At 44.9% G+C, this 13,476-nt stretch overlaps 1 protein-coding gene across 1 annotated transcript in view; it reads left to right on the forward strand.

Moving 5' to 3' along the window:
- The window catches only part of DHX35 (DEAH-box helicase 35), a 68,378-nt gene that overhangs the window by 27,408 nt on the left and 27,494 nt on the right, over positions 1–13,476 (forward strand). The window contains exons 6-12 of the mRNA XM_018057865.1: positions 135–196; positions 1,014–1,083; positions 3,142–3,201; positions 8,642–8,754; positions 9,678–9,774; positions 10,674–10,832; positions 12,834–13,044. Of these exons, the coding sequence (XP_017913354.1) occupies positions 135–196; positions 1,014–1,083; positions 3,142–3,201; positions 8,642–8,754; positions 9,678–9,774; positions 10,674–10,832; positions 12,834–13,044 (772 nt within the window). The remainder of the gene's footprint in view (positions 1–134; positions 197–1,013; positions 1,084–3,141; positions 3,202–8,641; positions 8,755–9,677; positions 9,775–10,673; positions 10,833–12,833; positions 13,045–13,476) is intronic.

The raw sequence follows: 13,476 nt of genomic DNA on the forward strand, positions 1-13,476 counted from the left end.
TTAGTGGGAATTGTCTTATACACACACTGGTGATGAGGTTGAATCTGTTTAGTTGGACTTGAACTCTTTAAGGAAAGTCATGAATATACAGTGTAGATGAATCATTTCTAAACCTTTGTGTTTCTGTGTTTTAGTTTCTGACCGATGGAATGCTGGTCAGGGAAATGATGGTTGATCCTTTATTAACAAAATATAGGTAAGTATATTTTTCCTGTGATAAGTTTCCTACAGTTTCAAAAATAGACGAGTAGATTGAGGAGAAGTTGTTTTAATAGCTGGGATTCGTGACCACACTCAGCTTTCCCAAAGCTTCTCTCCTTCCTTTGGCTGTTGCGACCTTTGATGTTCTTTTCAGAATATATGGAGTCAAAACTGGGCTCATTAAAATCCCTGTCATTATTTGAACCACCTGTTGACTTGTTTTTATCTTGCTGGAGGGTGACTACAGAGGCACAGCACAGAACTGGGCAGCGATTGTTGAATGTAACGTGCAGAGCCCAAATAATTATTCACATTTTCCATCTCCTTGTGGGTCCCTGTCCATCGCTCATCATATAAAATGATCCCACTCAGGCTCTGTGTATCCTGGGGAAGGATGTCATATTTGACTCCCTGGTACACATGTGGCATAGCCATGACCACATGCCTCTTCGTGCTGTTTTATGCAGATTTTTAGTCTTTGGGTTGTTGGGCCTTATCTCAATTTTTATGTGCTTTATGGGGCTATATGTTATATTGAAATTTAAAATCATGTATTAGATTCTGTTGGGATCCAGCATTGGTGGTAAAACTTTAAAAGGAGCAATAAATAACAGCATTTTCTTTACCAAGAAAAGTTGATGGGCCATTTTTATTAGCTTTAGAGTTACTGCCTTGTTAAAGAGGTACTTGGTATTACTTTTTGCTGCAAGATGATTGAATGGGGGCTAAATCCCCAGCAGTTCCTTTAATGTCTGGATGGACTTGTGTGGTGGTTGGTTTGATGCCCACTGAGATTGTCCCTCTGATTCTAGTGCCATCATGCTGGATGAAGCCCACGAGAGGACCCTGTACACCGACATTGCCATTGGTCTGCTGAAAAAGGTATATAGCTTTACTGCCAGACTTCTGGTTTTGTGTTTTTGTTGCTTTTGTTGTTTGATCAGTAAAGTCATTGTAGCAGTTGAGAAAATTCAACAAATACAGAGGAAAGAAATGAAAATTGTCCATCACCCTACTCATGCAGAGACAGTTACCATTAGAATTTTGGAATGTGTCCTTCTCTTCTTTCTCCTTTGTGTGTCTGTTTATGTGTGTATTTATGCACCTGTTTTGACCCAGTGGGGATTGGGTTGTTGTGCTCACTTGTATCTTGCATAATTCTCTTAGTGTTGCATAAGAATCATTTTCCTCTGTCATTAAATATTCTCTAAAGACATTTTTAATGGCTATATAGTCACATGTCTCTACCATAAAGTATCTGACACCTCCATTACAGCTAGGCATTTATATGGCTTCCAGATTTGAAATGTTTTAAATAATGTTGCAGGAAGAACCTTTGTAGTTAAATCTGTTGGATTTCTGTTTCTTTTCTGTCTTTTGCTTTTTATTATAGATTTCAAGCGTATCCCAGAGTAGAAAGAAGGGTTTAATGACCCCCATGTGCCCAAAACCTGGTTTCAACAGTTACAACCCATGGCCAGTTTTGTTTCAACCTTACTTCCATCCTCTTCTCCCTGCCTATATTTTCTGGTTGTTTTCTTTGGGGAAATTTCTGATTCCCAGAGTCTAGAGCAGGGTGATGAAAAGCCTGAATTCCGGGTCAGACTACCTGGGTTCAATTCTGACTCTGCTGAATTTGCTCATCACTCAGATGGGGCTGATACCAACTTTTTCTTCCTCTTTGCTGCTTTACTTTCCTATCTGATAGACACTAGCCACTTTAGATTTAAATTAGTTGAAACAGAATAAAATAAAAAATTCATTTCTTTAGTCCCACCGGCTGTATTTCAAGGACTCACTGGCTACATGCAGCTAGTGGCTACCGCAGTGGGCAGAACCTTTAAGCATTCTCTTAGAGCTGCTCTATAACATCATTTGTTGTGAAACTTAGATAATATAAAATGTTTAGGATGGTGCCTGACACAGGGCCATGAATAGAGTGTGAGGTGCCTTTCCCATTGGGAGGATGTCTGCAGCTGAGTGAGGGGAGGGTGGGCTGGATTTTAGCGGCCCCTAGCCTCTTTGTGCAATGCACGTGCTACGCAACTATATATAGAGACCTGGGCATAGCGCATAGCTTCCTATATGCTAGCTGCTGCTGCTGCTGCTGCTGTTGTTTTCATTATTAATTTATTTCTTGGCCAAAGATTTAAACTTTCTTATACTTGTGAGGAATTATCCCACTCTGTTATTACCTCCTGAGGAATGGTATAATAAGCGGGCCTATTTCACAGAATCTTTGCCAACCCTGAAAATAAATGCTTGCCAGTGTGATGGATGAAACAATAATCTCATTGTTACACTTTTTTTTACTATAATTTATTTGATCATTTCGCCTATGACCATTGCTCATCTCTTTCTTTGAATAACTGTTAATATCTTTTGGGACATCCCTGGTGGCTCAAATGGTAAAGCGTCTGTCTACAATGCGGGAGACCCGAGTTCAATCCCTGGGTTGGGAAGATCCCCTGGAGAAGGAAATGGCAATCCACTCCAGTTATCTATATTTCTGTCTTGGTGTTATTATTGTTTGGTTTTTCATACTTGCACATGCACTCAAGTACATATACACAGATTCTGACTATTCAAAGAACCAGGTGTCAGGGAAAAAATGGTTTTACTTTTGGTAAATTCAAATTTGTGTCTTAAAGCTCCTTTCTACTTTCTTTTTTCTTTTTTAATATTTTTGTTTTGGAAAATTTTTATAACTCACACAATTAGAAAGAATAGTATAATGAACTGCCTTTTCACCTGTTACTTAACAGTTACCAATTTGTGGTCAGTCTTGTTTCATCTTTAAGCTCCTCCCCACTCCCCATCCCCCTCCACACACTGGATTATTTTGTAATAAATTTCAGCTATCAGATTATCTCATCTGTGTCACGGTGTTATCATTGATAACATTAATATCATTGTTTTTCCGCACGCCTTCTTTTTTAGATTCAGAAGAAGCGAGGGGATCTTCGACTGATTGTGGCTTCAGCCACTTTGGATGCAGAGGTAGGAGCGTTTCCACTGTCACCCTCTGTCCCCAGTCAGCATGGGGATTGTTGGTCATGTCCTTGGGAAGCTGCCTCCAGCTGGAGCTTATCTTCGGCAGGATGGCCTACGTTCCTTATGGGGCCATCTGATGTCCTAGATTCCATGTCATTGGAGGAAATTCCTTTTCAGCTTGTGGGTGGAAATAGCCTGTAATTAATTGAGTTCATAATTACCTATTGTCTTGTTTCTCTACATGCTATATTTTCCCCCACACAGGCAGCTTCTTTTTATTACTCTTTTCAGTAGGAGGCTATACTTCTTGAATTTACGACTTTAGCATTTATATTTAGATTTGGGGGATACAATTAAAGTTTTCCCTGTACATATAGTAATTTTCACAGTACAATTTTTTATGTCTAAGTGTACATTAGTTTTCACTATTAAAAATCTTTTTTGTTGAAATAAGTTGATTTACAGTGTTGTGTTAATTTCTCTTATACAGCAAAGTGATTCAGTTGTACATGTGTGTGTATATATACACACACACTTTTTTAAATATTCCTTTCCATATGGTTTATTACAGAATTCTGAATATAGTTCTCTGTGTTAAACAGTAGGACCTTGTTGTTTATCTATTGTATGTATAAATGCTAACATCTGCTAACCCCAACCTCCCACTCTGTCCCTCCCCCAACCCCCTCCCCCTTATTTTTCTCTCTTAATGACTAATATTTTAGTTCAAACAGCAGTTCAGCTCAACACATAATTTTGGCCGCTTGCTATGTATGCACACGCAGGCCACACGCACACAGCTCATACACACAAAGCACAGAAGCACAGTGCTGGCTACAGGCGATTCACACACTCGCTGACTGGTCAGGGAAGCAGACGCATAAATAGGTGTTTGCCGTTCAGTTTGTTCCAGGTGCTGAGACAGCCAGGGAGGGGGTGCCAGCTGGAGGGTGTCCAGAAGCTTTCACGGAGGAGAGACATCCCATCTAGATTGGAAAGATGCGCACAAGTCTGCTAGATTTGTGGGGTGGGGAAGGGCGTCCTAGGCATGCACAGAACCACAGGGGCCTGAAACATGTATTCAAAGGGCTGTGAGTCAAGTGTAAGGGGGGAGCCATATCTCGCTTGCAGCACCTGCTGGGGGTGATCTGTCCCCCTGCCTGCAGTCACCGCTGTGACTGTCTCCTTTAGTTTCTCCAGTGCTCCTTACACTCCAGCCTCACCGTGCTTTTCCTCAGATAAGTCTAAGCATGCTTCTGCTTTTGGTGGGGAAGCCCTCTTTTTAGACCATTTTTGCTTCGGATGTTCTTCTGGCCTTGTACTCATCTCCTTCCAGTCTCGGTCAGGTATTAGCACCCAGAGAGCCTTGCCAGACCACTGTCTACAACTGAGCCCCTGTCGCTCTTCATTCTCTCGCTCTCCTCCTTGTTTCTGTTTAGCCTTTCTCCTTTGCTAACATCATATGCATATCTGGGTGTTTGTTGATTGTATGTCTTCCATCACTAAAATGTAAACACTGTGAAGACTGGGACTTTGACTGTCTTACTCTATTTTATCCCTTTCATCTGAGACAGTGTCCGGCACAGAGTAGGGACTGTGGGTTGAATGAATTTTGATTGCGTGGAAAGCGACAGGAAATTCAAATGGGAGATGCTGGTAGGGGTCAGATGATGGGGGCACCCCACAGGCCACGTGAACTCCACCCTTCCACCTGGTCAGTCGCCCTCGCATGTGTGAGGCTTGGCAGTGACTTGATCACGTTTGTGGGGTTTTGTTTTGGCCGAGCTGCGTCTTTGTTGCTGCGGGCAGGCTTTCTCCGGTTACGCTGGTAGCGGCGGCTGCTGTTCAGTTGTGGTATGCGGGCTTCTCACTGCAGTGGCTTCTCTCGTTGTGAGCCACTGGTTCTAGGCGTGCAGACTTCAGTAGTTGCAGCGCGTGGGCTTAGTTGCTCTGTGGCAAGTGGGATCTTAGATGAGTGATTGAACCCCCGTGCCCTGCACTGAAAGGTGGATTCTTAACCACTGGACCACCAGGGAAGTCCCATATTTGAGTTCTAGAAAGATCACGCTGGTGCTGTATAAGAGACACTAACAGATGTGGCGATCACAGTCAGGAGGCCAATTTCATAATCCAGCTGAGATGAAAAGGGCCTCGCTCCTGGTCTCCGAGTGGCTTCCAGGGTGCAGAACAACTTGGAGGGAGAAAAAAGTCAGCCTGGCTGGGAGAGAGGTCTGCATGCTGCCTGACAGGCTTCTTGGACCTTCTCACAGTGTAGGAGTCTGTTGTCTTGGGTCTCCCCACCATAATTGGGGTTAAAGCTCTCTGTTGCCCTCTTTAATGAATTCTTATGCCCTTCACCTGTGATCCGTGATGGACTGCTATTTTAACCTCATCTCCTGTCAACCTCTTCCATGACCGAGTTGTTCAGAACAGCATCTCCGTTTTACCTGTTATCTTTACCACGACCTCCTGTTTGAAATTGTTTCCAATAGTTTTTATTGTGGGTAAAATGTTTGATGTCCAAGTCTTTGAATCATCAGTAATATTTATTGCTTACAGTTGCCTTTCATTGTCTTTAGTGTGGCATGGAGATGGAAAAACATGGCTTCTTTCCATTCTGCCTGCCATAGTTGATAGTGATGCACTTCCTGGGAGTGATATTTTTAGGTGGGAGGGTGGAATGTAGGAGTTGTGTCAGCCTTGGGTGTGCTAGGATGCAAGGGTTGCCAGATGTCAGCAACTTTCAGCAGTCTTGCGTGGACCTGGGTCATTGATTTCTTCATCTCTTTCTGGCCAGGCGAGTGAGGAGCAGTGAGGGGGGCGTGTGTGTGTGCATGAGGGGAGACCTGGGTGGGTGTGGATGCACGTTGGGATATGGAATGTGAGTTCCCAGGTGAGAGTAAGAGCGAAGAGGAGGAAGGAATGGGCTGAAGTGGACAAGGGAGGAGGAGTGTGTGAGAGTGGTGAATAGGGGGGCGTGACTCAGGTAGTATTTTCACCTGGAGGCCCAGGGATGCTGGAACGCCTCCCTTGTCTCCTGGCTGTTGAGTCTGTGGGCAGCAGACTCATTCCTAACTCCACTGCCTGGAGGGATCGATGCCACCTGCTCTGGTTTCGCTCAGGGGCCTGCGCTGGCTCAAGCTGCAGTTGAAGACACCCAGTGACTGCGACTGGGAGGCAGAGGCCAGTGGAGTTGGATGGGGCTGATCAAACAGCCACCTTCATTAGCTTAGCTGTTTCTTAATATCAACCTAATTAAGTCAGCACATAATTAGAATGTGACTGAGTATAATTATGAAGTATTTATTGACCATTGTATCACATGGTATTTTTTTTTTTTCTTTTCTTGGCTTCCATTCACCTGGCAGAAAACATGATCACTGACCCATTGCACGGTTTTTTGGTCACAGTCCAGATGCTTGAAGAGAGAATCATTTTTATCTTTCCAGATTCTTGGAGAAGGAATTTCGGGTCCATTTTAGTCAGGTACCCACTTGGAACCATTCTGTATGGGCCAAAGGTGGACAGGCTGTGTTGGCATGGCTGCTGGGGGTCCACTCCTGTGGACCAGATCAGAGCCACTAGCAGAGAAGGAAACAGGTGAGCAGGGGAGCGATCCTGCAGACGTCCACACCATTTGTGTCCCATGCCACAACGAGCCTCTTCCTCGCAGTCACTTTGTGTGTGTCTGTGTCAGCATGATCCCTGGCTTTCAAAGTTGACTCTCAACTCTTCTTTTCCTGGTGGGTTGAACTCATTTCACTCCTGCTGGTTCTTCTTTCTGCCTCAAGATGCAGACACTGTTGACACTATCTTTTTTGCTTTCTAGCCTTTAATTTTCTGTGTATATATGGTTAATACTTCCGAATACAGATAAAAGATAAAGATCTTAAGGACAAGAATCTTGTGCCTTCTCAGTTAATGCTGAGTTTTATTTTTTGAAAGAGTAACTTTCTGTCTTTACATCTCTGCTGTCATTCTTGGAAGAGGGCACCTCTTCTCCTTCCCAACCAGTAATAGCCCTGCTCATCCTTCCAGGCTTAGCCAAGAGATCGGCCATGTCCAGGACCCCCTCCCTGCACCGCGTCACTGTGGACCCTCTCCTCCCCTGACTGTAACGCGCAGCTCTTTTCTGATCATCTGGTCACTGAGGCTCGGTTTATGTTATGATTGGTTTTTGCACACCTTCCTCCCTGGCTTATTCTCTGTTTGGGGGAGAGGGGAGCAGTGCCTTCTCCCTTGTTTGTGCATCACTTGTAGCATGCCTGTGCTTTGCGTACCATAGGACTCAGGAAGGCTGAAGTCACTTGCAGGGAATTTACTTGAAAGAAGGGTGGAGCTGTGTGGGTCTCCATGGCACAGCACAGTACTTCTCTTGGCCCGAGGCTTGTTCTTTTATGTCTGTGTTTACTCTTCTCAGACATGATGTGGAGGTTGACATGCAGCATGCAGGTATTTTGGAGTTCAATCTAGTCGGCTCTTCTAGAAGTGCTCCTCTAGGCCTTTTCATGTTGTACTTGATTCAGGTTCTCAGGGCACTCCTGGATCCTGGTTTCCAGGAGCAGATGTGGACGTGTTTAGGGGACATAACCTGGGAAGGAAAGAAGACGGGCGTGGTGATCCTGTGGTTGGGCCTCCTAGGAGAGGAGAAAGCAGCGTGTGGCCAGGCCTCAGGGGACTGGGAAGGTCAAGAGCTCTCCCACCAGGCCTCTGTAGAGACTGCAGACCTGGGGATCAAGTGCCATTGAAGAAGACGTGGCCACCTCTTTGGGTGGAATTGCCAAGAGCCACTTCTCTCAATGAGGTCCCGTGAGAGCATGGAAAAAGTGGGTAATTGCCGACCTGCCCATACGGAGTGTTGTGCTGCCTCCTGAGGAGCATATAAAGAGGGAGAGGACTCTGTCCTGCAAACACAGGACCTGTAGATCTGTGATTGCTCTTCCAGGAACATTTCCTGCCATTCACCGATGTACAGGTTTCCTTTATACAGGGATCACGTGCGTGGTCAGAGCTGTGCTTTCCAGATCAGAAGTACACATCAGCCTGATGTAATCCACCTTTAACTTGAGTTACACCTTCTGACCTAGTCTGTGGTTAAATGCAGTTTGGGGAATGGGGGGCGGGTGGGGTAAGATCAGTAATCCCTCTGCTGTGTGTTGACTTAGGTTCACAGCTGAATGCACTTTGGAAATTTAACCTTGATCATTTCTGTCAAATCTTCAATAGAGTCTGCCATTGAAATGTGACTCCCCAAAATTATAAGAATAAAAATATGATTTTTTGAATAATTAGTTTGTTATCCTTAGTCTGTATTACATATAGCCAATCCCTACCCCCCACCCCCTGCTCTGCCAGTTTTATATTATTTTCATTCTTTCCATGAGTTACTGTGAACCTTTTTTTTTTTAATTTGAGCAATGAAGATTTTTTTTTTAATTTCTTTTAGAAATTTCGGGATTTCTTTAATCACAATGACACCAGTGACCCAACCAGGGATACGTGCGTGATCCTTACAGTGGAAGGGCGAACATTTCCAGTGGACATCTTTTATCTGCAGAGGTTTGACAGTCCTTGCATTTTTAGTGAGGGCGATTGGAAAACCAGGTCTGTTCGGTGGGCTGAGAAGCAGCTGCGTCTGCTTGCAGCTTCTAGGGCAGTGTGCCAGGCTGCTGAGCAAGGGCATGTTTGTCCCTGATGGGATGTTCTGGAACCCTCCCTCAGTATCGCTGTGGGACTTCAAGTCTCCCTCCAGATGTGCAGGTTTCTGTGACTCTGTGGCCCCTGGCTCAGCTGCAAAGAGCAAAACGGGAACAAGGTTGCAGGGAGGAGGGCTCTAGAACAGTCCGAACTGGGCTTTACAAGACTGTCAGCTCGGATGGTATTGGTGATTTGAATCATTTGGTTCTCAGCCCTCTACATCTTAGCAGGAAGGCCTGGCTGACATTTTCGGGAGGAGCCTCTTTGAACAGGAAAGGGTCATCCTAATTCCTACTCCTTTTCACTGTACAGAGGAAGACTGGGAGCCTGAGTCAGAGGCAGATAAATCCAGAGAGTTACGAGCCTGACTTCTGAGTCATTTTAGAGGGGCAGGCACCCGTGCGTTCCGTCTGCTCCCCTCAGACATGCTGCTGGTGGTCAGGAGGGGAAATGGAAAGAATGTGGAATTCAGCACTGGGACAAGAGACCCACTTTTCCTGTCCGGGAATCTTTGCATGCTACAGATAGGACATTGGTTTGCATGGGCTGTATGCTTTTCTGTCTCTGCAAATAAAGCCAAAAATAGTAGTTTACGTGTAATTATGGATTGTATTTGAATTGTGCATTAAAAAAAAGAATGTTTATTTTAATTACTCATATGCCGATTATCTGCTGGGCAGGCGCAAACTAACTTTCACAAGGCTTTGCTGGCAGATTACTAAGGTAATTGATCTGTAATTAATGAGCATATTCTGGTGATGAATTTATCTCATACATCTTTTCAGTCCTGTTCCAGATTACATCAAATCAACCGTAGAAACTGTGATGAAAATTCACCAGACTGAGGGAGATGGAGACATATTAGCATTTCTCACTGGTCAGGTAATTCCATTGAACCTTTTTTCCTCTGGCGAACAGACATATTAAGGCCATACCAAATGCAACTACACTACAATAAAAATTAAAGAAAAAAAAAATCTTTAAAAAAAGCAGCACCAAAATGTATACAGAGCCCTCTTTGTGGTTATTGAATTGCATAAAAAAATTGTTCAGTTTGATGTCATTTATCTGTTGACTCAATTGCCAGAGAATCGTTAGGTCCTGCCTGTTCTGTCTGCCAGACATTTTTAATTTCTCAGCTAATTCCAGAGTAAATCCGAGAGCTAAGCCAGTGGGCCGTTTTGATGCCAGGATTGAATGCTGCACGAGGCACATGCTGCGCCTCTGTGTCGCTGCTGCACGTGTTTCCCAGTGACGCCTTTGCAGCTCACCCTGGAGGGCACAGGTTGGCACACCACTGGAAGAACAACCGGACAGGCCTAAAGGCTCACTCAAGGTTGTAGCTCTGTTCAGAGCTACCCTCTAGTTGGAATCATTTCCACTGTCAAGCATTTTGCATTGTTCGGTAATCTTTTCTAGGACAAGCTCACAGCGATTTTTTATGCCACAGCTTGTCCATGTATTTGCCACACTGTTTGCCGCGATATATTAAAAAAAAAAAACCCTCAGTTATTTTGGTGCATCAGGAATTCTTCTATTGACTGCAGGTAGTGTGGACTTGAGTAATTAATCGGACAGTCACGACTTTTCACCCCGTTGGCACCATTGTTCGGTTGCATTTGATCAGATACCACCCCACTGTGGAGTGTGATGACTCTTGACAGTCACACATCTGACTGGATTTATAGTCCTGACCCCATCCTACATTTTCTTGCAGTCAGATAAAATGACATGCTTCAGTCTGACCTCGGTTTCTTTGGTCCCCATCTCGATGATTTTAGGAAGAGGTGGAAACTGTCGTGTCAATGCTGATCGAGCAGGCTCGAGCGCTGGGTCAGACTGGGATGAAGAGACACCTCCGGGTTCTCCCCATGTATGCAGGACTGCCCTCCTTTGAGCAAATGAAAGTGTTTGAAAGGGTGTCACGCAGTGTCAGAAAGGTGAGACTAACCCAGGGACCAAGGGCGTTTGCAGCCGTCTATAATCATGCTGGTGCCCCCGTGCCCTCTACTGGAAAGGTTTATTTTACATTGAAGTAGAACATGCTAAATAGGAAGGTATTTTAAAGAACCTAAGGTCTGTATTTCTGTGCAGCAGAGCTAAAAGCATACAGAAAGAAATTCCCAGGTAGTCCAGTGGTTAGTACTCTGCTCTTCCACTGCTGAGGGCTTGGGTTCAGTCCCTGGTTGGGAAACTAATTTCCGTCAAGTTGCATAGCCAAAACCCCCCAAAAAACATAAACAAGGATAAAAGCGCACAATAAATAATGAGTTGCAAAGATTTCTCAGCCTGCCTCACAGAAAGTTTAGTAATTATCAGAGTAGGTGACTTCTCTTTGCTTTTCTTTCCCTATCATACAACAGTATCTTGGTTTAAAGGATTGTCTTGGTGAATTGTGATCAGTCAGAAACAGTAGATTAGCTACTGTAAAATGGTTTCTCAGCCATCTGTTTGAAAAATCAATTTGCCTGTAGAGCCAAATTTAAGTCAGTTAATTCAAGGTGTGGCTTAAAAGTACCTAGCCTTGAAATTGGGGTGGGGCAGGGCATGGTGAGAAGCCCTGGTTTAAAGGAGCCAGTAGGCAACCAGTCTGTTTCCTATCTGTCACCTCCCTGGGCCCTGCTCTGTTTACCCTTCATCCAGTGAGAACTGGCCCAAAGTTGCCTTAGAGTAGCTATCAGCAGGTGGCAGAGAACACAGTAGGTGAGAGACGGCTGGTCGGAGGATCCACTCCCAAATTCAGGTCACTTTTAAGAGGGCACCCTGGCCACTGGGATGGAGCTGCTCAAGTCTGTCCAGTGAAACATGAATTGTAGCCATCCAGTCAGGAGACCTGGGTTACCCTGTGCACTGGGATGAGTTACTCAACTCCGAGGCCTGGTTTTCTCAGCTGTAAAACATGAATAATAGTAACTTTTAGATAGATGGTTTTATAGCATAAAATCCTGAGTCTGCTACATAAAAATAGTAGGGAGGTTTTTGTAAAATGATCTAAGTAAAAGTGCCCGATCAAACTTGCAAGTGCTATTTATATGTCTCCTGCTGCTTCATACCCTCCAGGGGCAGCACTCAGCGTGCTTGGAATAAAATGCAAATCCCTCCTGTGGCCCAGCGACCATGCATGATCGGGTCCCGGCATCCCTCCTAACTTCATCTTTATTTAATAATGCTGGTCTGTGGCTGCACCGGCTGTTTCTCCTTCCTCTGCCTGGATCTCTGTAGGGCCGGTTGCTGCCTGTTATTCAGGTCTCAGCCTAAAATCATCTTTTAGAGAGGCTTTCCCTGGCCATCTAACCTGAAGTATGCATGCTCCATTATTAACATATTATAACATGATGTGTACGTTGAACACTACATAATGCTAGAGTATTCCCTCTTGCATTTTCCTCCTGGTGTTCGTCACTGTCTTATGTTCACTATTTCTCCACCCAGACATTCACACTGGAATGTGGATCTTGTCCACTGTCCATTCCTAGCACCTTGAAGCGTGGCTGGCAAAGTGCAGACCCTCAGAAAGCAGTTAGAACATGAGTAAATGACAGGCACAGGTGGTGATGTGCGTCACTTGAGTTGTACAAAAGGTAAAAACTGATGTTTGTTGAATATTTGCTCTGAGCCAAGTACTAGGCTCTAATAATCGTTTCATGTATGTTTCACATTTAATCCTCTGAAGAACCCCAGGAGAGGGTAAATTTTATTACGGAAACAAGCAAACATGCTCAGGAGGTTAAGGAACTTGTCCAAGGTCCCAAGCTTAGGGAGAGTTGAAACCCAAGGCACCTGAGCCTAAAATTGATCCTAGTCTATCCAGGATACCTCACTGCCTCTCACAGGTTCTACGCTATTGAAGATATCTTGACATCTTTTAGGACTTTGACTATTCAGAGTGAAGACAACCAAAACACTTTTATCCTGACTCTCCTTCCTGTGGGGGAACCTAGGTGATCGTGGCCACCAATGTAGCAGAAACCTCCATCACAGTCAGTGGGATTGTGTACGTGATTGACTGTGGCTTCGTGAAGCTCCGGGCCTACAACCCCAGGACAGCTATCGAGTGCTTGGTGGTGGTCCCAGTATCCCAGGCATCAGCCAACCAGCGAGCAGGACGCGGTGGCCGCAGCCGCTCAGGGAAATGTTACCGCCTTTATACAGGTAAGTGTGGCTTTTTTCTCTTTTAGGGGTTTTGCCTTTCTCCTAGTCAGCCTGGGCATCAGAGAATATTACAGGTATCTACCCCTCCCTAATAAGCAGAACTTAAGACCCAGATCTTCCTCACAAGGCCTTCTGTAATCTGACCCCACCACCTTCCTCACTCCAGACATGGCCCTTCTTTGCTACTGTTCCTCACTGGCCAAAGCTAGACCAGTTTAAAAATACATTTATTTATTCGGCAGCGCGGAGTCCTGGTTGTGGCATGCAGGGTCTTTAGTTGCAGCATGTGAACTCTTAGTTGGGACATGTAGGATCTAGTTCCCCGACCAGGGATGGCACCCCAGGGCCCCCTGCATTGGGAGTGAGGAGTATTAGCCACTGGACCACCATTGAAGTCCCATGAATTAGCGATTATTTGCCACCCCTTTTCTG

Source organism: Capra hircus, chromosome 13 (genome assembly GCF_001704415.2).
Source record: "Capra hircus breed San Clemente chromosome 13, ASM170441v1, whole genome shotgun sequence".
Classification (NCBI taxonomy): domain Eukaryota; kingdom Metazoa; phylum Chordata; class Mammalia; order Artiodactyla; family Bovidae; genus Capra; species Capra hircus.